The sequence below is a fragment of the Macrotis lagotis genome, chromosome X (genome assembly GCF_037893015.1).
Source record: "Macrotis lagotis isolate mMagLag1 chromosome X, bilby.v1.9.chrom.fasta, whole genome shotgun sequence".
Lineage (NCBI taxonomy): Eukaryota > Metazoa > Chordata > Mammalia > Peramelemorphia > Peramelidae > Macrotis > Macrotis lagotis.
Window position 1 is genome coordinate 403,491,909 of NC_133666.1, and position 27,230 is coordinate 403,519,138.

The following is a 27,230-nucleotide window of genomic DNA, read 5'->3' on the forward strand; positions in this document are numbered from 1 at the left end:
CCAGGGTCACAGAGCTAATGAGTGAGTCTAGGTATAAACTTAAGTCTTCCTGATTCCAGGTCCAGTGCTCTGTCCTCTGAATAATGGAGGTAGGTGTTTGAATGGTCCTAAAGACTCACAGATCCTACTGTTACAGATCCCATGAATATCTTTCTGGAATTTGACTTTCATCATGTTTCAGGACCCCATTGCTTCCCTAGGAAATTCCCTGCACTCTTTGTAATTCAATTTCTGTTTGGTTTTTTTCCTGGACTCTAGATTACATAGAAACACTCCACTAGCTTCATAAATCTGTTAATATTGTGACTGCTTAAAGATTTATTGGTAGCCTTGTAAGTAAAGTATTGTCATAAAACAGGAGACTTCTCTGTAGCACTCCCTAGTTACTTCGGTATTTTATTCAGCATTCACAATTATTGTAATATCTTTTTTGGTGCTTTATTTATGCCAAGAAAAATTCATGTTCTAATTTCCCATTCATACTCTAATTTGTTTAATCCATTGTTTCAGAACCTACCTAACATTTTTGCAATGCATATAAAATCAATTGAAAAATAACCACCAACAATTTCAGAAGAAATGTATAATCTGAAATAATTTTAATTTTATCATTTCATTTGTTAAAAATATCTCCATTTCTTTTGACTTAAAAAAACTGTAGTAGCTTTAATTGTATCATTTATTTCATTTATTAAAAAGATCTTCATTTCTTATAACTTAAAGAACTGTGGTCCATGTTTTTCAATTACATTATATAGAGGTAGTTTTGTTTTGTATTGGTCAGTAATACTAGGAGTTTTCATATACCAATACAATACAATACAATAAAGATTCATTCATATTTTAAGAAATGATAAGAGAACCTGAGAATGAAAACAATAACAGGCATTAAAGAGAGTGAGTGGGTCAAGGTCCTTGTGACTGCAGCCAAGAAAAAGCCTGGGAAGAATTTGAAGAATGAGCTCCCAGGAAATTAAACTGGAAAAAGCAGTAAGCTATGATGAGACTAATACCTAGGATATACATATATATATATATATATATATATATATATACACACACACACACACACATATATACATATATCTATATCTATCTGTCTAATAATCTATCTTTCCATCTCTAGATAGATAGAGAGATAGATAGATAGATAGATAGATAGATTCACATTGCCCAAATATGTTGCCCATGATCATCAACCTCTTGTACAGGCAAAAGAAAATGTCCAGATACTGGTAAAAAAAGAGATGTGGACTACAGGGGAAAAAAAGCTATAATATTAAGTATATTAAGAAAGGTTAACTAAGGATTTTGGAGAAACATCTTAGATGCTATAGAAGTCTGTCTTCAAGGACAGGGTGGTTTAAGAAAAGATTAGGACAAAGGAAAACGTTTTTTGCCTTCACAGCACAAAGAAGCCTTTTGATAAAGTAATAGAATTCTATAGAGTCATAACAATGATACCAAAGAACTCTTGAGTCAGAGAACTTTTGTTCAAATCATGCCCCTTCTATTGCCTACCTGTATGTTCCTGGGAAAATCATCTAAGATCCCTGGGACTCAGCTTCCTTATCTGTAAAAATGAAGGGTTGAATTAGATTGACCTCGAGTTCCCTTCCAGCTCCAGATGTTTGATCCTGTGTTTCCTCAGAAATGACCACATTAGGTAAATAGAACAAATATTATCATCATTTTTATTTTTATTGATTTTTGAGAATACTTAATATATATATAATTGGTTCCTAAATTTAAAAAAAATGATTTTTTTAAAAGATGGACTTTTTTTAAAGATTTTTTTCTTTTTTTGTTTCTGCAAGGCAGTGGGGTCAAGTGACTTGCCCAAGGTCACACAGCTAGGGAATTCTTAGGTGTCTGAGTCTGGATTTGAACTCAGGTCCTCCTGACTCCAGTGCTGGTGCTCTTATCCACTGCACCATCTAGCTGTCCCGTTTTTGAGCCATTGTTAATAAATGTTTGTTGAGTTTAGCAGTCGTTGATGTTATGTACAAGGCACCATATTGTGTAATGGAGTTTTATAAAGCCAAAAATCAAAGTAGTCCCTATCTTTGTAGAGCTTACATTCTGCTCAAAGAATTCCCCTTGTACTCAGTTAAGTGCAAGTAAAGTGAAGAGGAGGAGAGTGGTAAAAGAATGTCAGAGGAGGTGCTTAAGGACATCTGAGTACACAAAGATTCCAAAAGATAGGTTTGAGTCCATGGTTTATACAAACACATTAACCATTGGGTGGCATGTAATTAGAGAAGATTTGTAGTTTGATTTGAAACAAATTTGTACTCAAGAGAAAACAGAAAAAAAATTTTGCATAAAAAGTTAAAAGATGTAACAGTTATTTGTCAATGATTTAACTCACTTGGTAGATAGAGTGAGAAACCTCCAATACAATGAAACCCTATAAAGTTGGAGAACGTGAAGTACCATGCTAAGAAAAGCATATCTTTATTGATCTCTCAAGGATGGTTGAAACCAGAATAGTGGTCATCCTACTGTATGAATGAAGTAGAATGAAGGTAGAATCAACAATTCTTGTCAAATGATTGGGAAATGACTAGAAGGGTTTAAAGGAATGTGTGGATGGCTCTGAATGAATTTTGATCTGAACATGTTGAGTTTGAGGTGCTTGTGGTTCTCTCAGAAATCTCTCGTAGACAGTTGGTGACTGAAATAAAAATATTATCTTAATATGTTGCTATTAGAACACAGTATACCTTTTCTGTAATCAACCTTCAACCAATGTCTGTAGGTCTTTGCCTTCCTCATCCTGCCAGTATAGACCTGATGTTATCCACTGGCATTATCTACTTCATAGGACTGGAACAGTAGCTCTGTTATTTGGATAAGCCCACCTGTCTGCATTGAATTCTGGGACCTTGATCCTAGCTTGTCTATTTTGTTTCAGAATTGTGGCTGCTGAAATTCAACTTACTAGTTGTATTGTTTGCCTGCCTTCTTGAAATGAATTCTATACTTCTTTCCTCCTGATCTTAATTTAAACCTTTATTTGAATACATGGTACTCAGGTATTCTTTCTATGGTAGAAATTTGATGGTACCATGGAACCTTCTATTAATGTAATTTACAAGCTCTCTATAATTTAATATTTGTCTATAATTTAATAAAGTACTAAAAGTTGCTGTGGGTGAAAGATTTTTTTTACCCTGTGGCACAGTTCTCCTGGAGGGACTCTGAATGTAACTAGACTGGTTTTTGAACAATAGCTTTTCCATCACTAGACCTATATTTGAATTTTTGTGGCTTGATAGAATCTACCTGAACTCCTAGTCTACAGACTTTATATTGAATAACCTAGGTTTATTTCTATATCATGATTAGTATCTAGAACTTTAGTAGAGACATTTTAACTATAGTTTCAATTTAGGTAACCCTTTGTGGTTTATAAACTCCTTCCTCATAAAAGACTATTATCTTCCCTGGTCAAATTTCCTTTTAGGACACCAAGAAGAATTGTGGAAAATAGGAATGGTGGCTCAGGACTTGATGGCCAAACATCCTAATATTTAAAAGAAGGAAGGAAGGAGATTCATTAAAGATGGACTACTGTGGGGAGTGAAAAGTGTTCAGAACCTGGTTCTTGAAAGTATATTTTTCAAAGAATTAATGTTGCCTTCCTTCCTATTACTAGGAAAGTAGTGATGGCACTACTTTGGTGATGGGTATTACTCCATCCCCTCATAGGAAGTCTGCTGCCAGAAAGCAGTAGTGATATGTAGGAGATACAAAGAAAGAACAATCCTGTTCCTGCTACACACAGAATTGGGGGGTGGGTTCAAGATTTTTTCTTTTGTGTCTATTATATGCTTATTTTTTGATGTCTAATTTTTAAATTCCATATTCATTCATTAATCCTCTCTGCTTTGTTAATGAATGCTTTCAGGTCTACAGGTTTTCTTTTGACAGCTACTTTAACATATTCTAGAAATTTTGATATATCATCTCATTATCTTTTACGTATTTGTTTTTATAATACTTTACAGTATTTTTCCTATCTTTGATTTTTTTACTTGTTTAGGATTTCATTATTTAATTTCCATTTAGTTCCTTATCTTTTGCTTATGCTCCCTATATTGATTGTGATTTTTTTCCCTATTATGGTCAGTGAAGAATATGTTTAGGTATTTCAGGATTTTTTATATTTATTTACAATTTGTGTCCAAATATGTGGTCTGTTTTTTAAACTTGTATTATAATGCTGAGAAATAGATATTTTTGTTTGTTCGTTTTTATTTTTATTATTTTTTTAAGGTTTTTGCAAGGCAAATGGGGTTAAGTGGCTTGCCCAAGGCCACACAGCTAGGTAATTATTAAGTGTCTGAGGCTGGATCTGAACTCAGGTACTCCTGACTCTAGGGCCAGTGCTCTATCCACTGCACCACCTAGCTGCCCCAGTAGTTTTTTTTAATATTCCAATTGAGAAGATTCCACAAATTCTTTGATCTCTAAATTCTCTAAGCGTTTGCTCAATTCTGTTTTCCCCTTTACATCTCTTTCTTAGATTTGTTTAGCTCTGAGAATGGAACATGAATTTGTTCATTACTACATAATCTATGTATTTTTTGCACTTCAATTTTTTTCTTTATAAATTTATATGCTAAACATTTTGGTATCTATGTATTTACTGTTTTTATTGGTTCACTTATGCTGGTTTTTAGCATATTATTTTCTTCAGCATTTTTTGGATCTCCTTGATTAAGCTGCTGACTTTGTTTTCATGTTTTTCCTGCATCTCTCTCATTTCTTTTCCCAATTTTTCTTCTATCCTCCTTACTTGATTTTCAAAATCTTTTGTGAGCTCTGTCATAGCCAGAGCCCAACTTTCATTTTTCATGGAGTCTTTAGATGCAGGAGCTTGTACTTCCTCATCTTCAGATTGAGTATTTTGATCTTTCTTGGGATCATAGACAAAGAATTTCTCAATGGTGCTCCTCTTTTTTCTCTGTTTACTCATTTCTGCAGGCTGTGCCTGGTTTTGGGGGTGCTTCCTGAGCTTTTGAGTATTATTGGGACAGCCATTTTGGGTTTTTTTGGGTACACCCCACTGAGATCTTTATTCCTCCAAGGGCATATGCTCTCTTGCCTGTACTTTGATATGTAGATGACCACAGGCAATACCCTTTGCCCTGGAGCTGTGAGGAGGGTCCCTACTATCTTAGTATGGAAGGCCAAACTGCAGCGTGGATCTGAGTGTGAGCAAACAGCAGAGTCCTGCCCCAGGGAGAGCAGAGAGATTTCTGCAGTCTCTCCTGACCCCCTTACCATCTGTGGTCTGTGTTCTGATGGTATAGGCTGGTTTCTCCCAATTCTCGCCGCTCGTTCTGTGGCCGGTGCTCATCACTCCACACTCATTGTGGTGAAGAAGAGTTCTCTTACAGCCCCTTCAAGATGTTGCCAGTGATTCCTGGGCTGCGCTGGGCTAGGCTGCACTGCACTTCGGCCAAAGCTTTTTTTCTAACCTCTGGTTCTGGTGAAACACCTTTCCCGTGGAACTTCCAAGTTAGCTTGGACTGGGAAAATGTTTCTTAGTATTTTTTTAAATTAAAGATTTTATTTATTATGAGTTTTATAATTTTCCCCCTTAATCTTACTTCCCCCCCCACAGAAGGCAATTTGTCAGTCTTTATATTGTTTCCATGGTGTACATTGATCCAAATTGAGTGTGATGAGAGATAAATCATATCCTTAAAGGAAGAAAAATAAAGTATAAGAGATAGCAAGATCAGATAATAAGATATCAGGTTTTTTTTTTTTTTTTCTAAATTTAAGGTAATGGTCCTTGGTCATTGTTCAAACTCCACAGTTCTTTCTCTGGATACAGATGTTATTCTCCATTGCAGACAGCCCCAAATTGACCCTTGATTGTTGCACTGAAGGAGTGATTGAGTCCATCAAGGTTGATCATCACCCCATGTTGCTGTTAGGGTGTAGTGTTTTTCTGGTTCTGCTCATCTCACTCAGCATCAGTTCATGCAAGTCACTCCAGGCTTCCCTGAATTCCCATCCCTCCTGGTTTCTAATAGAACAATAGTATCACTTGGTCTTTCCATGGGTTCTGCCCCTCTAAATTTTGGCTATAGTCATAATTGTTTGGCTTTTGGAGTCCGGGGGAGAAGGAGTTTCTGGGAAATGCTGCCTTCATGATGCCATCTTGGCTTCACCCCCCTAGATGTGTTTCTTATAAAAAAACAGAGCAGGACTTTTGTTTTTCTTATACTTCCTTGTACTTTCATTTTATTGCTTTTTTGTCTATTCAGATTTATTCAAATTAGATTTATGTTTCTATTTGTGAAAAAAGATTTATCCCTGAGATTATGATTGTTGCTTTAAGACAGCTATTTCCATATGCACTCTTTCTTTATAACTCTCCCATTTACTATTCCTTTCTCTAGTTTTTGGGAAAAATTCATACTCCAGTTATTTCTTTTTTTTTCTTTTTCTGTTTATTCCCTTTTGCTCTCTTTTTCACCCTCTCAATTAATCAGTTTATAATCACCTCTTCTTTTCCCTTCTAATTGCTTGTGATTATTAATTTTCTTTTTATTTAGGTATATTAAATTCTTGTCTTTTGATCTTTTCATCAATTTATACTTCAGACATATAAGTCTGAGAGGCTCCTTTGTGTCCCTGCTTTGGTGCTGAAAGCTGGTGGTTGATTAGTGCTGAATCAACTAAAGATTAGCATTCTTGTATTAATTTCTAACAATTTTACCTTTCCATTTAGTCTCCTTTGTCCTTTGGAATCAGTTCTAATTGCTTTATATCTAAATTTAATTCTTTTTGTCTGAGTGTTTTAATGAGCGAAGAAACTAATTACAATAATGATGATGATGATGATGATGATGATGATGATGATAGTTACTAGCATTTGTTGATGTTCAGTCATTTTTCAATCATGTTTGATTCTTCAGATACTGGAGTGGTTTACCATTTTCTTCTCCAGCTCATATTATTGATGAGGGAACTGAGGCAAAGAGGGTTAAGTGACTTGCCTAGAGTCACTTAATGTGACTGATCCCAGATTTGAACTCATGGAGAGGAATCTTCCTGACTCCAGACCTGTGCCATCTAGCTGGCCTTTTCAACAGTTATCTGGTGCTTTGAGACTTTCAAAGAACTCTGCAAATATTTATATAACTTTTTCATCAGAATAACCTGGTAGGTAGGTGCTTTTATTTATCTCCACTTTATAAATGAGGGAACTGAGACAGACAGAAGGTAAGAGATTTGCCCATAGTCACACAGTTGTTAATATGTAAGCATTTGAGGCTGTATTTCAATTCATCTTCCTGATTCCTTGTCTAGAAATTGTCTAATTCACTATTTTGTTATCATTATAATATCTTAATCTATTTCATTGTTACTTGGACATATCTAATTATTTCATGTTTTTTTTTCCATTGCCTTTATAAACACAGAGTTTACATGAAACCATTGCCTTAAATGATACTCTAAGAAAAGTATGTAAAACACAAATTAGTTTTAAGAGTTGGGGAACCTCCCCTAGCTTATTGATTGGAGTTAAAGATTAATGATTCATCTAGGAAGCCTCTCCAACAGATTTTGCAATGATTCAGGCCTTATATAGGCCTCCTAAAGGTAGAGTGAGATAAAGGTATCCTCTGGTAAGAAGTGTGAACCTTGAATTCAGCTCTTCTTTTTGAACTTACACCTCTTGACTATGATTTCTTGTTTTAAGGTTCATGAACCTCAGTATTCATCATATTCTTCATGTTTACCTTGACTGCTATTTATAGCTTCCCAGTTTCCTCATCTATAAAATGAGAGGGTAATCTTTCAGGGTCCCTACAAATTTTGCTTTCTATAATCTTCTGATCCATCCCAGTCTGTTGCCCAGGATCTGATGTATACAAAGTTTGAGGATTGAATATGGAATAAAAAGTACTTATGTTCAAATTTTAGTTCTTGACTTTGAAAAACTATTTTAATTTCCCTGTACCTCAATATACTCATGTGAAAAAGGGACTGCTTGGTATAGATGATCTTTAAGGGTCCCTTCAAGATCTAGTTACTGTGAAAGTTGTTATGGTAAATTTGTCAAGGATCAAATTTTTCAGCTTAAGTATACTTATGGGTTATTTATTCTTTGGATTTACATTCTTGGACATTGATTTGCATTTAATTAATTATAAGGAGATTAGACATCCTTTTGGCTTCAGTTTTATTTTTATAACATTTTATTTATGCCTTTTACTTTCAAATCATAATTCATACCTGAATATGTATATTGGCCCTCCCCCACACCCCATAATTAAACCTTCCCTTGAAAAAGAAGAAAAAAGAATTGTGAAAAAAAAGCAAAAGAGTCTGGCAATGTATCTGTAACATACTCTGGACTTGCACTTCCAATTCATTCACAATGGCAGGTTGGATCCCTAGAAGGGATACTTCTTTCCTCAAAGGTTCTTGTTGGGGTGGTATTTTACTTTTGCTCCTAAGCTCCCATTGATATTCTTCCTCCATCTGTTTTTTTATATCAATTAGCTAGCCACACTTAATTAGCTTTTAGAAACCATTATATACTATGGTGGTATTTGGAAGAGTTGATACAAAATATCCCCTAAAACAAGAATACCCTCTTCTATAATTATATACAGAATATAGAGAAATGTGGACCCAATCTTAGCATATCTGACATTAGAATTAACTCACAGCTTCTGATTGCTTTTTCTTCACTTCATTAAGTCCTCATTAAGTTTTCCATAGGTATGATTTCTGTGGGTATAAATTTACCTTTCCTCTGTATCTCCTTTTGCCCTCATCTCTTATTCTAGACCCACCATCAGTCACTGCCATTTCTATGACACTGCTAGAATGGGCCTGAGATTAAAAAACTTCCTAAATTTTAAAGTTCACCTGGTCAGGCCCCAGTTGCTAGCATTTGTTGTTGTTGTTGTTTAGTCATTTTTTTCAGTAATGTTTGACACTTCATGATTCCCATATGGTTTTTTTTTGTCAGAGATACTAGAGTAGTTTGCCATTTCCTTCTCCAGCCCATTTTACAGATGAGGAAAAGGTAAAGTGAATTGCCCAGGGTCACACAGCTAGTATCTGTTGCCAGATTTGAACTCATGAAGAGAAATCTTCTTGCCTCCAGGTTTAGTGATAAAAGAACTCTCCCTTTTCCTTCTCCCCCTCCCCCCCTCCCCCAGCAATTTCTGCAGAGGAGCTTGCTCTTTTTCTTTCAATTCCACAAGGTATAACTAACTCTTAATTCAAGCCCAATAAACTTTGTATGACTTCATTTCATCCAATGACTGGAAATATTCTACTCCTTCCAAATTGGTTAAGGAATTTTCAATTCTAGTTTAATAGTATGATTTCAGTTCTAGTTTAATACCAATTTTCATTTTTAGTTTAATATTTATGATTGATCCAACCTAGATGCTCTCATTTCATAAAGGTACTAAGACCAGAATATCTCTTGTTAGTTACTTTAATTGTGATGAGGGTGATTGATTTGCTTGAACCCCACCTACACTTACATATAGTCATCTGCTTCTCCACCAAGGGCAGGATGATGTGTTTCATTGTCTATTCTCTGGGACTAAATAGAAGCTCTTATTTTCTGTGTGCCATCTTGGAAAGCATGTGAAAGCTAGAATGCCTCCTCATTAGCACTTTTTCAGAAATATAAAGTTTTGAGTGATTGTATTTATGTACTTTGCAAAGTCTTTTCATGTTCTTTTCATTTACATTATTGTAGTCTTGGTTCTTATTTTTTGTATTATTAGTTCATACAAAGCTCATGTTTCTTGGAATTCTTTATATTTGTCATTCTTACCATACTTTAACATCCCATTACTTTCATATGCTACAGTTTTTCATCCCTTCTCCAAAATGATGGGCACCCACTTTGTTTCCTGTCTCTTAGGATTGGTTTAAGCACTTTAAGTAAACCTGTTGCTTAACTGGCATAGGTAGCATCCTGGTGAGGAAAATTACTCACCCAATATAGGTTAACATCTTTTCTGCAATTTATAGTTTTAGAGAACTGTTTAGAGCCCCTAGAGTCTAAGCAATTTCCTTAGGGTCACATAGCTAGAGTGTGCTCCTGGTTTGGAATCTAGATTTTCTTGGCCCTGAGCTTTATATTCATTATACCATGCCTACCCTTTTTCCAGTTCCTTGTTACTACAAAAAAATTCCAGTTCTCTTAAAGCTTACTTTTAATTGTTCAGATTTGCTCAGTTTCTTCATTCATCATTACAAATTAAACAAAAATTTTAATTTTGTGACTAATAATAATGAAATTACTAAAATTAGAACTTATTGTTAGAGTATCATCACCATCATTCTAAATTCTGTATTTCCCAGCATGCTTCTGTACTTAAATCTATTTTGTAATACATACTAATGGCAGCTATTTTATTGCAACTAGATTGTATACTTAGATTGAATAATAGTGCTAAAAGTATGAAATAATAAAAGTTGTCATTTTATTTGAATTTTGTGTTTTGGTTTATAAATTCTATAAATGCTTTGTAGATAAGTAGTCTGAGATATAATAATTAAATAACAACTATCTCAATTCTATTATAGAAATAAACACAAAAATTCTAAGACTTCTAATTAGACAAGACCATAACTTTGTCAGGTATCCCAAGACATAAACTTTTAAAGATATGATAGCTAAAATTCCAAAAGGTTAAAAAAGTTCCCAGGAATGGCCAACTGTGTTGAGATTTATGAACAATACTATCAAATGAAATGAGGTAATTATTTTTCATTTTAAAAAATCTACTAGATTTGTTTGGACTATGTCTTTCTCACCTTGTAAAAATGATATTCAAGAACATGGAGATGATGGGTGAATAAGATAATCAGAGAAGTAGAAGGACTAATGGGCTTTAATTGTTTAGAAAGATAATATAAAATGAGTTGAAAAAGGGAGTCTTGGTAAAGTAAGTTTATCTAATGGATTGAATACAAAGCATAGAAATTTATTATGATTGTGAGTCAAACACAGACCAATAAGGTATCTGCTCCAAAAAAAGGACTATTAATGAAATTTTGGTGATATTATTTATAAGGACTAAATAGAAACCCTTATTTTATGTGTGCCATCTTGGGAAGCATGTGAAAGCTAGAATGCCTTATTAGCACTTTTTTTACAGAATTATAAAGTTTTAGAAATGCGTCTGAAAGAGAAGACTAACTCTTGTACAGTTATTCATGCATTCATTCATTCACTTCTGTATTTATAGGACTTTAAGTTGATAGAGGAAAAGGAAGGATTGTGTACTTCAAAAATGATCTTGAGGATAGTTAGGTAATGTGGTGGATAGAGCTTGGGACCTGAATTCAAATCCAATCTCAGACACTTGATACACTTTATGTGGCTTTGGACAATTCACTTAATCCCATTAACCCCCCCCCCCCCAAACAAAATAAATAAAAATCCTCTTGAGAAAGTTCCCATAGGCCAGGTACTTAGACAAAGTAATGCATATCTCTGGCTATTCTAGCTTCAATTAAGCTGTATACAGTTCATCAGGACTGTTTTTATCCTTTTCAAAAAATAAGAATTCTTCTCTTTGTATAATCAGTAATTAATAATCTATAACAAAGAAATCTGAATTGTGTATGGTTTATTAGAAACTAGCATGTTTGAAAAAAAAGATTGCTATGGTTCTCCTTGATTCTTTGTAAGCACTGTAAAGAGAGGAATTATTTATCTCTAATGGGTATGTGTGACTTAAGGTTTTCAATAAGACATCATTTCCCCTAAGCATAATATCTCACTAGTCTTTATTCTGTAACTTCTTCTGAAATTCCTACTGTGGTTCTTTATAGTAGACTACAAAGACATTGTCTTTAAAATGCATTTTAAAATTCATATATTATGATATATACACAAAATATCTACTTATGAATGAAGATCTATGTCAGACTTGAATTAAAATTACTGTGCTTTCCTTAGAGTTAAAAGATCATTATTGAATCAGAAAACATCCATCAAGTGTTCACTCAGGATTCAAAGGTAGACAAAAAAGCAGTTTCTGCCTTGAAGGAGTTCAGTCTAATGGAACAGACCATAAACAAATAAATATGTACAAATAAATACATATGAGACAAATTGGGGATAATCTTAAAGAAAAGGCATTTAAAACTTTAAAAAATGATATTCTATTTTTTCCTTAACTACATGTAAAAACAATTTTTAATATTCCTTTAAGTTTTGAATTCCAAATTCTATCTTCCCACTTCTCAAGACAATAAGCAATCTGATATAGGTTATACATATGCAATCATGTAAAACATTTCTATATTAATTAGGAAGGAAGGAGGGAGGGAAGATAAAAAAGAAGTTAGTATGCTGTGGTTTATATTCAGGTGACATCATATAAGTAGCATTTTTCAACATCACTACTCTAAAATTGTCTTAGATCAATATATTGTTGAGAATAGTGAAGTTCATAGATGTTTACCATACAATATTGCTATTACTGTGTAAGATGTTCTCTTGGATCTGTGTACTTAAACTTGAAAGGCACTAAAATTAAGGGGAGTTTCTAACAGAAGGAAAGATTTTAATTGGAACTTGAAGGAAACCAGGGAGGACAAGAATTGGAGATGAGGAAGGAGGGAATACCAGGCTAGAGGGACAGTCAATGACAAGGCTTGGAATCAGAAGATGAAGTATCATATATTAAGGAATGGCAAAGAGGATTTTCTCTGGATCCCAGAGTTTGTATGAGTGCATGTTGAAGGTATAGTTCAGAAGTTAAGGGATAGTTAAGAAGACTAGAAAGTTAAGAAGGACCCAGGTAATGAAAGGCTTTAAAAGCCAGAAAATGGATTTTATATTTTATCCTGGAAGGTGAAGAGGTGTGACATGATAATATCTGAGCCTTAAGAAGATCACTTTGATAACTGAGTTGGGTAGAGGACAACCAGAGTGGGGAGAGACTTGGGGCAGAAAGACCCAGCAGAAGAAATTGAAAATTTCTAGTCATAAGTTGTAGAGAGCCTGTACTAAGGGCAGTGGCAATGTCAAAGGAGAGAAGGAACAAGAGATATTAGGTAGAATAAACAGGAGAGTGAGAGAGAATGAGGAGTCAAGGACACCTTGATTATGAGTCTGGGTGGCTGGGAGAATGCTGTACCAGCAACAGGGAAGTTAGGAAGGAGAGCTTTGGGAAAAGATAATGGGTACCATTTTGGATTTGTTGATTTTAAAGTGTCTGCATAACATTCAGTTTGAATGAGCAGCTGGAGTTGTGAGACGGAAAGTCAGGAGAGAGGTTAGAGCTGAATAAGTAGACGTGAGAATCATCTGCAGAGTGATAAGCATTGCATACTCATTCATTTAACATTGATTAAATTATCAAATTACCCATGAATATCCAGTGATTAGCATTTGGATGGATAAAAATATGGAAATATTCATCATTTTACAGTAAGCATTATATAAAAATCTTAAACCTAGTACCTAATTTAAATGTAAAAACATTATCCTTTTAATTAGAGGTCAACCTTAAAAATTGATACTCTACTTTTTGAACAAAAAGAAAGAAAATTACAAGTGAATCTGACACAAAAAAAATCTGCCTCTTTTCTGTAATTCAATCTGGGTACCATCAGTAATAGTGCTCTGGTTAATCTTAATTGTCATGATGATATAAGGAAAAATGATATTTAAGGTAACTAAATCATGTGGGGCATATCATTAGGCACCATTGTTAAGTCAGAGGATGAAGTGTAACAAGAATGAAACAAGTCAGGCATCCGGTCTCAAAATTTCCTGTAGCTAGTATAAGGTTACTTTATTCTACATATTATCAAATTCTGAACTTAAAAAGTACAGAGTAACTCTATTTTTTTCCTATGATGTGATATGGCACGTGTGTGTGTGTGTGTGTGTGCATATGCATATATATATGTATCTATATATATACACACACATACACACATTCATATATTTGTCTTTTTATATCCATATTTGATAGCTAAAAAGAGAGAGGCCCCAAGGGCTCTATAGTGTGCAATTAATATTTTGGCCAGAAAATCAGTAGATTGTTTCAGTATGGTTATGTGTTATGACATCATATTCCAGTAAAATTATAATGAACAGAAATTTTGTTTGTCTCTGTGGCAAACCAAAACGAGTTTTGTAATTGTCAACAGACCTTAGTGATTATAATGGCGCCCACTTACATCACTGTAGTTAAGGGCCTGTCAGCATTCCAGTTATGAACCCCGATTTTCAGGGGTTTATAACAGATTGTAAACATTTGCTTTGTGTTGGAACTTGGCATATAAGACCCAGTCCAGGAGAAAATTTCTGATTTCACGGAGGGAGACAAACAATTCTGAGGGACATAAAGAAGTTCAGTATTCATTGTCTTATTCTAAGAAAGCATTGCATTAAAATTATATTCTTTTTCTCCTCAATTAAAGGTAGCTTGGTGGTTCAGTGGATAGAGCACTGGGCCTGGTGTCAGGAAGACCTGAATTCAAATTTGTTCTCAGACTAACTGTACTAGCTGTGTGGCCCTGGGCAAGTCACTCTACCTCTGCCTTAATCTGTTGGAGAAGAAAAGGGGAAACCACTCTAGTATCTTTGGAAAGAAAACCCCATGGACAGTATTGGCATGATATGATCCACAGGCTGAAGAAAAGTTGGGCAAGACTTAATAAAAAGAACAATTATCTCATAGATTGTGCCAGAGCATGGCTGTGATTTCTGAGGCTTAAAAAGTATTTTGATATTTAAAATAATCTTTCATCTATTGTATAGTAGAAAAAATTCTGAATTCACAGTCACAAGGCTTAGGTTAAAACTAAGGTTATTTTTTCAAGTATCTGGACATGGAGTAAGCAGTATTTGTACTGGACCTCAATTTCCTTCTATGTAAAATAAGTATGTTAAACTATATTAAACTATGTTTTCTATTTTTCTCTTAATCACAGTTTTGTAAATCTTATAGTTTGTGGGGTAAGGGAAAGAATTATTTGAAAGTTGTATATGGTAGGAGTTATAAAGTTTGGTTTTAAGCTACATTCATTATTTGATACTTCATCAGTGAATCTTTAGACTCATCAGTATAGGTACTTCTCTAGCATTGCTGATTGCAACCCATCCACACTGTCACACCTTGTGCAAATCTTGTTCTTGTCTGTTAATTCATCATAGAAAGTCTTCATAGAAAGTCTGGGATTCTATCTTCTGATAACCTAGTCTTAGCATGGATTCCTGTATAACATGTCGGCTATCCATTGGTAATTACTTACTCTGGTAAATGACTTGTATCACCTTGTTTTCTAGTCATACATATCTCTGATATTCTTTAAAAATTAAAAAAAAATTTTCTCCAGTTAAATGCAAAAAACAATTTTTAACTTAATTTTTTAAAATTGAGTTTCAAAATTTTCCCCTTTTCTTCCTCCCCTTCCCCCTCCCTGAGATGGTAAGCAATTTAATAGAGATTATACATATGTAATCATGCATGTTGTGAAAGAAAATAAAAAACTTCCCCCCCCAAACCCCATAAAACATTAAGTGAAAAAGAGTATGTTTTGATTCAGACTCTTATCAGTTCTTTCTCTGGAGGTTGATAGCATTTTTGATCAATGAGTCCTTTGAAATTAATTCTCTTGAGTCATTTTATTGCTGAGAATAGCTAAGTCATTCACAATTGCTCATCTAATATTCTTTATGCCACTTTTCCCACTTGACTCTTCATTGATTATATATATATATGTATATATGTACATATATACATATATATATATATATATATATATATATATATATATATATATATATATCTCAACCAAATGGCACCTATCTTATGTCTCTATGTCTCTATGGCCCTTTGTGGTTTCCATAACATTAGCTTCTCAAAGATGAGACCAGTCATGAAACCATAGCATTACTTGAAGAATATTGATATTAAAAATATAAGACTTTGCTTTATGGATATTTTGGGGGTCATCAGAAACATTTCCTAAGTGGGTGCTAGCATACTCTTCTAATCCTGTTCAGTTCTGGGTCACTTCATTGTATATTGACCCAGAATTGAACAGTACACAGTACTGATATTTACAGAATTTATGGGATTCCAGTACAAACTGTGTTTTTCATCCACTTTTTTCTCCTGGTGTGTATAGTTAGACCAAAGTCTTTGGAATATTTATGAATTGCTTTTAGGAGATTTTGTTGGGTTCTGGGGCTTTTGAAACAATGCTTTTTAAAACAGGAGCATTTGAAGTATTTCCCTATTAATAGAAAGGAGTCCTTCTTCCACTTGGATTCAGTGTTGGACTTCCTTCATGATGGGATCAAATCTTTGACACATTTGACAAATTTTTTTATGCCCTGTGTGATATTAATAAATACAAGATCATCAAACATCTTTAAAGGAATCTCATATGATTATGATATATATGTATGGGAGATACATTGTTGAAATTTTTAAGTCATTATTTTACTTTACTACACAATTTATTTTTTTAATAGCAGCAAGAAAGTCACAGTTTTTTCTTATATTTGCTATTCCTTCAGTCAGTTACCTGTCTCCTAGTATTTTTTAGTGCCTGGGAAGTTTTAGTGTGTGCTTAGGGAATTTTAGAGTTCTATAAAAATGTTAGTTATAATTATCATTAGTAGTAGTATTTGTAAGATTGTAAAAATGTGCTCTCTTACAGAATGTCATTTATAATTTTATGTAATGAAATAATAATAGCAAATTTTGTTCATTTTCAACCAGAATTATTTGCCATATTTCATACTATTGACCATCCCTTCTTTCTTGAAGTTCTTTTTTACTTTGGTTTTCATGACATTGTTATTCTTTCCTAACATCATAGTCACCCTTTAATTCTTCTCCATTCCCTTTTCTTCTTCCCACACTCCCCACTAATCATCAATAATGCTTAATTCTCAGTCCTACTTTTTTATTTTCCATTCATTTTAGTTGTGATTGACTCTTTGTGACCTCATTTGGAGTGTTCTTGGCAAGATACTGGAGTGGTTTTACTATTTTGCTCTTCAGCTCATTTTCTAGATGAGGAATTGAGGTGAAAAAGATTTAAATGACTTGCCCAGGGTACACAGTTAGCAAGTGTCTTAGGTCAATTTAAATTCGGGAAGATGAGCCTTCCTGACAATAGGCCTGGCACTCTATCCACTGTCCCCCCCCCCCCCAGTCCTAGGTACTCTGTTATTTTCCTCCCATCACTCAATAAATCAACCAACAAATATTTAAGTGCTAAGTAAATCCTTCCCTAAAAATTCTAGCTTGCAGAATTTCAACTATTTCTTCCAAAATTTGCATGTCTAATTTCAACATACATTTCTATTCTTCCATGTATCATTTAAATACTAGCTGTTTGGACTTTGGACAAGTCACTTACCTGGTTGTTTCATCTGTAAAATGAATTAGAGAAGGAGATGGAAAATCATTCTGGTATCTTTGCCAGGAAAAAGCCCAGTTGAGGTCACAAAGAGTTGGACATGACTGAAACAAATGAGCATCAACAAACCTTTCATGAGGTTCAGTATATTTGCTTCATGTGGATTTGCCTTCACTTTTGGATTGCATTATTGCAAGATTTGAGATCTCAGATTTATTGACAATACATTTTTTTATGTCATGTAATCTAGGTTAAATCCTTTTATCTGATCTACTGCCAAGTCTTGTCAGTCCTTTCTTTGCAACAATCTCTCATACACATCTCTCCTATTCTCCAACATTGTTACCACATTGCCTGTGCCCTCGTTACCTTTCACCTAGACAAGATAGCCTTCTGGTTGTTGTCTCTACCTCCCTCACATTTCTACCTACAACAGTCCTGCCTCCACTTAATTACCAATTTATCTTTCTAATGTACAGGTTTGACCATGTCACATTCCCTTCCCTCCACCTCACTGTAATGACTTCTCTATCAGTCACTTCCTGAAATAAATAAAAATTCCTTTTTTCTTTTAAAGACTTTTACAATCTGGGTTCCCTCCTCTCTTTCTAGTCTCCCTACACCTTATTTTTCTTTCCTTCCACATACTTTGTGATCCAGAATCCCTGGTATTTGCAGTTCCTCACATAAGACACTTACTCCATCATTTTCACTGGTTATTCCCCATGCCTAGAATACTCTTCTTCCTCATATGCATTTACTTGCTTCTCTGGCTTTCTGGAAGTCCCAGCTCAAATCCCACTTTGTTCAAGAAGACCTTTCTGGGGGCAGCTAGGTGATATAGTGGATAGAGCACTGTTCCTGGAATCAGGAGTACCTGAGTTCAAATATGGCCTCAGACACTTAATAATTGCCTAACTGTGTGGCCTTGGGTAAGTCACTTAACCTCATTGCTTTCAATAAAGAAATTTTTTTTAGTTTCTTTTTGCAAAGCAAATGGGGTTAAGTGGCTTGCTAAGGTGACACAGCTAGGCAATTATTAAGTGCCTGAGGGCGTATTTGAACTCAGATCCTCCTGACTCCAGGAACAGTGCTCCATCCACTGTGCCACCTAGCTGCCCCAATAAAATTTTTTGATTAGACTTTTCTAACCTATTACCTTCCCTCTATTATCTCCATTTTATCTTGTATAAAGCTTGTTTGTACCTAAACGCTCATTTATTATCTGATTCCATCATTCTTTGTACAAAAATTCTGACTAAAAGTATGTAGAAAATGGTCAAAAAAAGAGCTTTGCTGAATGTTCGAGTATATTCTGTTCTTTTTAATTCAATTCAGTAAACCTGGGCCAGGCATTCTACTAGTTGCTGGGGATATACATTAGAAAAAGAAAGACAATCTGTGCCCTCAAGAGACTTCCAATTCTTCTGGCCAAGATGGCGGAGAGAAGACAGGCACAGTTCTAAAGTCTCTTGATCTCTTCCCCATCTATCACATGAAACAAACCTCTTAAAAGAAATCTGACCAACAAAAACCAGAAAGAAAAGCCAGGAGAAAGAACATCTGCCTCAGGATTTGTCTCCAGCAGCAGCTAGGTGGGTGACTCTGGGCTCAGAGGATCAGCCCCAATCAGCAAGATTAGCAGCTGAATTGGAACTGGGAGTCTGAGGGCCCGAGAACTGGACCTGCTGGATCAGCACTGGAGCTAGACTGCAGGGGCTTGAGTCAACTAGGGTGCAGAGGCACTGGTGTTGGTGCTGTCCCCCAGGAGCTTGCGGACTGGGCTGGGGGCAGAGTTCCGGAGCAGGCAAGCTGCGGACACCATCCCTGGGCTCCTCTGGTGTGAGGAACTCAGAGTACCATTACAACTCAGACCTCCTCCCAAACAAACAAATGCAAACTTATTCTGCTTCAGGCCCAGGTGTGTGAGCAGAAGAACCAGCCCAGCTGAGGAATGACCTCAGGCCAGGGTAAAGCCCACCATTGATTTAAGGCAAAAGAATTCAATAGCTCCAACTCCTCCCTTCAAGCAAAGGGAGAAGGCCTCAATCAAGGTCACAGACACTCCAGAGAAAGCAACCAACACCTCCTATTGGCCAGCCAGAGAAATTGCACTCAGTGAGTAAAGCCTTTAGCGATTCCAAGCCCCTGTGAACCAGCTCCTCCCCAACTCAGGTCTTAGCAGAATGAAGAAGGGTCAGCGGAAAGGTGGATCCATAGAAAAATTCTTGGAAGGGAAAGACCCTAACTCAGAGAGACCTGGAACTTCTGAGGAGAATATGATCTGGTCTTCAGCACAGAAAGACTTCCTTGAAGAAATAAGAAAGGAGCTTAAAAATTTGGGAGAGACAATTAATACCTTGCAACAAGAAAACAAAACCTTAGAAAGTACAATTGGACAAATACAAAATGAGAATAATTCTCTCAGATCCTCAATTGGGCAAATGCAAAAAGAAAATAATTCTCTCTAAACCTCAATTGGTCAAATGGAAAGCTCTTTCAAAAGTAGAATTGACAATTGGAAAAGGAGTTGCAAAAGGTTAATGAAGAAAACTCCTCCCCCCAAAAAAAGAATGGCGTCTACAGAAACTACTGACTCCATGAGTCAGCAAGAACCAGTTAAACAAAATCAAAAAGTAGAAAAAATAGAAGAAAATGTAAAATACCTCATCAACAAAACCACTGACCTCGAGAATAGATCAAGGAGGGACAACCTGAAAATTATAGGACTTCCTGAAAACATTGAAGAGAAAAAAAGCCTGGACTTAATATTACAGGATCTAGTGATGGAAAACTGCCCTGGTATCATGGAATTGGAGGGCAAAGTAGTTATTGAAAGAGTACATCTATCCCCACCAGAAAAAGATCCTAAAATGAAAACACCAAGGAATGTTGTGGCCAAACTCCAGAACTATCACTATCAGATAAAAGAGAAAATCCTGCAAGCAGCCAGAAAGAAACAATTTAAATATCAAGGAGCCACAGTAAGGATCACACAGGACCTGGCTGCATCAACTTTAAGGGATCGAAGGGCCTGGAACAAGATATTTTTGAAGATCAAGGGAGCTTGGAATGCAGCCAAGAATCCACTATCCCGCAAAGCTGAGCCTTCTCTTCCAGGGAAAAAGATGGACATTTAACAAAATGGAAGGATTCCAAAAATTTCTGATGAAAAGACCAGAGCTAAACAGAAAATTTGGACATCAAACAGGAGGTTCAAGAGACACATGAAAAGGTTAAAAAAAAGGGGGGGGTGGTGGTAAAAGGGGAAAAAATGCTGTCCAGTAAGTTGAAACTGGCTATATCCCAGCATGGGGGAAAAAGATTCACATAAATCTTGAGAATTGTAACTCTAACAGACAGAATATACTTAGCCAGAAATGATGGACATTTATGACCTATCCATGAGACTGCTATCTAATGGGATGTAACTGGCTTTAACCCCATTTGGGAGAAAGACTCTAATAACTCTCAAGAATTTTGACTCTATTCGATAGAATATAGTGAACTGGAAGGGATAGACACTCAGAATTTTCTATGACTTAGATAGAATGATCTAAAAACACTACCTCCTTAAAAAGGGGGACAGGAAAGAGACTGGAGGAGGGAGAGGATTGAATGGGGTAAATCTCATTACACTAAGAGGTACCAAAAAACCTATGGTAGTAGAGGGGAAGAAGGGAGCAGATGAGAAACACCTGAATCTTCTTCTCATCAGACTTGGCTTAAAGTCAACCCACACATACTCAGTTAACTTATAAAACATCCAACCTTTCAAGTATTAAAAGGGGAAAAGGGGAAGGGGGGACGGAGAAAGGGAAGGGGAGAGGGGGAAAAAGGGGAAATAACAAAAGGAATGGAAGGGAAAAGGGAAAAAGGGAAAGGGGAAAGAAAGGAGAGGGAAAAAAAGAAAAAAAAAGAAGAGACTTCCAATTCAAAGATATTGAGGTGTAATTTATTTCTCAAATCAAGTTTGTATAAAACCTGAAACCTTCAAGTTCTTGAGGTCTATGACAACAGAGTAAAAGTTCTAGTAGTTCCTACATGCCTCAAAACTTTGCATATGGGCCTGGTGCCCATAATAATTGATTCTCATCAATTATTGCAACTCTAGAACAGGTCTCCATATTTTATGCACAATTTCTAAGCCACACTACCCTTGTTTCCTCTTCTTCACTTTCATTTTTGTATTGTCTTCCCATTGTTATATGTGAAACCATTAATCTCTATGTTAATTTTTTAAAAAATATTTTAAAAACTCAATGTTCTATTTTCAGAAGTCTCTTACAGATTTCTATTTTTATCTTCCTAATTCTCCTCTCTGTGTTTTGAAATATGCTTTAGTGCCCACTTTTTTTCTTTTCTTTTTTCTTGACTACACTTTTAATAGTGTTTATGCTCCCATCTCCCTATTAAAGAGAGAAACATACTTCTTGCAACAAGCAAGCATAATCAAACAAAACAAATTCATACATGTTTAATGTTCCAAAATATATGTCTCATTTTGTAACATCACTTCTCTTTCAATGTATAATGCTTCATCATTTTACCTAATGGTGATGTGACTGGTCATCAGTGCAAAGTTGCATTTTTTTTAAACTGTGTTGTTACTGAATAAATTGTTCTCTGAGTTCTTCCCACTTTATTATGTATCAGTATATAAGAGGCCGCCCATCTTTCTCTCCTTTTTGTCATTTCATATGGCATAATAATAATCTATTATATTTACAAGCTATAATTTGTTCAGTTCTTTCTCCATTTAATGGATCATTACTTTTCAGTTTATTTACTACACACTAAAAGGACTATTAAAAATATTTTCATTAACTTTTTGAAAATATTTTTAGATTACTATCAGGAATGGCTGATCCAATTCACAGTTCCTTGGAACATTTATTAAGCATCTACTAGGTGCCAGCACTGTGTTAAATGTTGGGTATGGGGGCAGCTAGGTAGTGCAGTGAATCTGACCTCAGCTAGCTGTGTTGGACTTGGACAAGTTACTTAACCCCATTGCCTTGCAAAAACCTAAAAAAAAATGTTGGGTATGCAACAAAAGGCAAAAACAGTACCTGCTCTCAAAGAGCTCACATCCTAATGGGGAAGACCACACATAAACAACTGTGCATATAAGATATATGCAGAGTACATTGGAAGTCTTAAGAGTCTCATCTGCATTGAAATGATAATTGAATCCACGATGATGATGATGAGAAAAAGACCATGACATCAGGGAGGTGATGCCATAACAAGTATCTATCTATCTATCTATCTATCTATCTATCTATCTATCTATCTATCCATATATAGGATTTGAGGGGGTGCTATGCTAAGTCACCAGACTCACTGGGTCCAGTGGATCAGGACAACTGGAAATGGCCCTGGATGTGAAGTAGTCAGAGGTAAGTGACTTGCCCAATGTCACACAGCTACTAAGTGTCAAGGGTCATATTTGAACCCAGGTCCTTCTGACTCCAGGGCTAGTGCTCTCTCCACTGTGCCACCTACCAGTCAGGTGGCATAGTAGATAGAATGCTAAGTAAGGAAAACCCAATTTCAACTCTGACCTCAGACACTTACTAGCTGTAGCTGACTCTGAGCAGATCACTTCATCTCTTTTTGTCTAATTGAATCCATAGGAGGTGATAAAATTGTATTATAGTACAAAGGGAGAAAAGAGGAACCAGGACAGATGCTTGGAGGACATCCACCTTCATGAATACTACCTGGATTGAACTTGAGCAAAGGAGAATGAAAAGGGTTTGAAAGATAGATTGGAAGACCAGGTGAGAGCAGTATTATGAAAACCTAGGAATATGAGAGTAGCAAGTTGAAAAGGATGGTAAACAGAGTCAAAGATTGCAGAGAAGGCACAAAAATGAGACTGAGAAAAGGCCATTAGATTCGACATCTAAGTCATCATCTGCAACTCTGGAGAGAGTAGTTTTGGTGGTTGATGGGTTGGAAGCCCTACTGCAGAATGTTCAAGAAGAGAGTGGGGGGAAGCTGATTTTAGGCCTTTTCCAAGAGTCTAGCCATTAACTAGCCATTAGTAGGACTGTAGCACTATAGCTAGGTAGGCGAAGGTTAAGTGAAGTGTGTGTGTGTGTGTGTGTGTGTGTGTGTGTGTGTGTGTAGAAATGGTTATGTTTGTTGGCAGCAGATAAACATATCCAGTAAGAGAGAGAAGCTGATAATTAGTGAGCAAGTGGGTGAGAGAGGAAGCAAAGTAATGTCGAGGAAAGTATAGAATGAGATGATGTGCATGTGGAGGGATTTGCCTTAGCTTGTCTTATGAGACAAGGGTGTGTGAGGAGATAGTTATGGAAAGCATCTGAGAGATATGAGATGAAAAGGAAGGGAAAAAAGGCTCACCAAATGGCCTGAATTTTTTTCCATCTAATATGGGGCAAGTTTCTTAGCTGGGAGTATGTGGGAGGACAAACCATAGGAGGTTTGAGAAAAGATGAAAAGGTTTGGGAAAATCACTACAGTGAGTGATATTGAATAGTTTAGGGAGGTGTAGAATTGTTCTGCCATTCTGTAGACCCAGAGGAGGTTAAATAATATAAATCTGTAATGAATTTAGTCAGCAGTTTCCCAATTTTCTCTAAATTCACATGGGTAGGAGTGAAGGTGGTGGCTGATGGGAGTAATCTAAGACTGGGTTTTGGCAGGACATGATTAGTGATAGGATAAGAATTGTTAATTTGCAGTGGATTCAAGAGAAGATAATAGTGTGGAGCTAAACTGCTTTACTTCAGTCATATGGGAAAGGGAAGTGATAACCTAGGAAAGAATGAAGAGTTTGAAAAGCGGGGTTAAGGGTTGTAAGGGAAAAATGAACTGATAAAATATTGTTGTTCAGATAAAGAAGTTTCAGAGTTCATAAAAATTGAAGTGGAACCCCTGTGCGTGATGGTAAGATCAAGAGTATGACCCTCTCCATGTAGCTGAGGTGCTTCAGAAGAGTAAGTCACAGGATGGTCAGATAAGGAAGTTATGGTTTCTTGAAATAGCAACCAAAAGTAAGGGTCATTTCTACCTCCTCTTCCCCACCTGATCAGTAGGTATATAAGTGAAAACACAATCAGTGTTAGAAAGGGTGGTCAAGAATTCCATGTCATCATAGGAATGTATGGTTCAAGAGATTGGAAAGAACAAGAAGAAAAAAAATTTAAACAAGTTTGTGGGGACAATAGCCCTTGAATGGGAAGTTGTAGGGATATAGGAACAAGGGAGATGGCAGCAGAAAATGGGAAATGGGGTTTTTACAATGACAGATAGGAGTTCACAATAACCAAAGTCATTCAGAAGGTAATGACATTATTTTATGATATAAATTTGAGATGCCAGAAGGATAGGAAACATACAAAAAATAAATAACTGAAACTCCAGAATTATAAAAGATCTTATGAATCATTAGTTCACTTCCTTCATTTTAGATAAGTGGAAACTGAGGCCAAGAGAGGTTAAGTTCACAGGGATAGATTGACTCCAAATTGAATACACTTTACAGTATTTCACACAGTCTCTTTAAAAAAGTTAGTAGGGATGAAGTTACAGAATTCTAATCATCTATGTCCAAGAGATATTTGAAGTCATGAGAATGTGTGTGATCACCATAACAGAGAACATAAAGAGAAGGAAAAAAAACATCAAAATTTAGGATAAGGAAGAGGAACCAGCAATAATGTCATCAAGAGGAAAACATTGGAGATTTAGTCAGAAGCAGACTTAAGCAATGAAAAGTAATGACAAGATTGTTAATGTGTGTCAGTATGATGTTTTTTTCATGGTGTAGTGATGCCTCTGGGCACCACAAAAATACAGCCAGATCTTACCAATATGGGCTTGGTGACATAGATTTTGTTCAAGGCATGCTAGCTAAGTTCAGAGAGGTTCATCTGCAAAGGTTAGCCATTAAATGATGAACTTTTTGTTTTGGTCTCAGTAATTAAGGAAAATTTTACTAAGATACGACAAGTTCCAGTCTGCATCACTAAAGGCAGTATATTACCATTGATAAAAATTTGAATCCTTAAAGTTCAACCTCATCACCTGAAGATTTTTAACTATCACCCTTTTACATATAGTGTCTAATGAACCTTAGCAGCACCATTGAATTATATTGATTGTAACATTATAGCATTGACATATTGGCTAAAATCCAATATAATAAAATGACTGACATTTAAGAGAATATGTGATTCACTTTTAGCTTCAAGATATTTATTTTTAGCTGTTTACTAATAGTTGAGTGAAAATTATTCAATATGTTTCTTGTTTTTTGTATATGATTTTTCTATTTTGTTGAAACGATAGAAAGTAGAGATAATGCTTTTATTTTTTAATCATACTACTTGGGATAAACTTGCAGATAAAATTTTTATAATGGTTGAGGGTACATTGTATACTTTACATAATTTAAAACAAAACATTTTTAATCTTTATAGTTTGATCTTTATAGAGTGTTTTTTTTTCTCCCAGTAATGACATTTACTCCTTCCCATTCTAGGTATCATTGTCCAGTGCCTAAGATTTTTTATGTGCAACTAACTGTTGGGAACAGTGAGTTCTTTGGAGAAGGAAAGACTCGTCAGGCTGCTAGACACAATGCTGCAACAAAGGCTCTCCAAGCTCTCCAGAATGAACCTATTCCAGAAAAATTATCTCAGGTGCCATTGCTTCTAATCTTCAAATGAACATGTAATTTCATTGATATGAGTGCTCTCTCCAATAGTGCAGATTGCAACTCATCCACCCTTATCTATACTGAGTGACTCCTGTCTATGTTCTTTCACAAATTCACCAAGGGGGTTTGTTGGGAAGACATTTACCCATTGGAGAGGATACCAGTAGAATATGGTGACTTGATTAACCTGATTGTTAACTCTGGTTATTTGAACAGTCTTTAAATGTTTTTCTTCTTATTTCTTTAGTTAGATACAAAATTTAGTATGCATTTCCTTAATTTCTCCTTTTCACCTTGTTGCAACTTGCTCTTATGTGTTATACATTTTTCTTTTGCCCTTTGGGAGATTTTCAGTTATGATGACACAAGAGAATTTCAGAGTTTGAAAGATGGCCTTTTTTAGGAAAAAGCTTGGGGTCATCATAATAAAAACAGCAGTGCTAATGGCAGCATATTTATGCTATGTGAAATTCTGCCAAGCAAATAGAAGTTTTATAGTTAAAGTGTAACATAGGAAGGTTATAGGATTTAATTCTTTCTTTTAGTCTTTTCTTTCAGTTGTTAAATTGTTAAGTTAGCAAACACATTTTGCTCAATGAATGTGCATAAAAGGAAAAAGTTTTTGCGTAAAAGGAAAAAGTAAATTTTTCTTGATATGATTAGAGACAAAAAATTATAGTTCAATTTGACCTCCTTCTCAGGTTTTGATACTGCAGTTCTGTATTTTACAGCCAGCAATGCCCTTCAGGCCTGTTGAATCTGTAGTATGGGGTCCTGAGTATCACTCTTTCTTGTTCTTGCATAGTGAGACTTCTATGAATTTCTAAGCCCAAGATGTTGGTGCTGAGACACAGAAGTTTTGGCAATGACAGCAGAGGAATGGACAGTGATTAAGGAAGGACATCAATTAATTTGCTAAGCATTTGTTTAATACTTACTGTAGCTGCTTGACAGAAGACTAAGTTTTATATTCAGGAATGGATAGAGGAGAAGGGAATGGTCATTTATCAGGTGCCTATTGCATCTGATGTGCAGGCATTTGTGTTAAATGCTTTACAAGTACTGTCTCATTTGATCCTCACAATAACCTTCTGAGATAGGTGCTATTATGAATCTCATTTTA

The 27,230-nt window shown here is 35.5% G+C and overlaps 1 protein-coding gene across 14 annotated transcripts in view; it reads left to right on the top strand.

Moving 5' to 3' along the window:
• The window catches only part of STAU2 (staufen double-stranded RNA binding protein 2), a 492,544-nt gene that overhangs the window by 146,348 nt on the left and 318,966 nt on the right, over positions 1 to 27,230 (top strand). For all 14 annotated transcript variants that reach the window (XM_074203676.1, XM_074203666.1, XM_074203669.1 and 11 more), the window contains one exon: positions 25,931 to 26,090. In XM_074203676.1, coding sequence (XP_074059777.1) covers positions 25,931 to 26,090 — 160 coding nt within the window. The remainder of the gene's footprint in view (positions 1 to 25,930; positions 26,091 to 27,230) is intronic.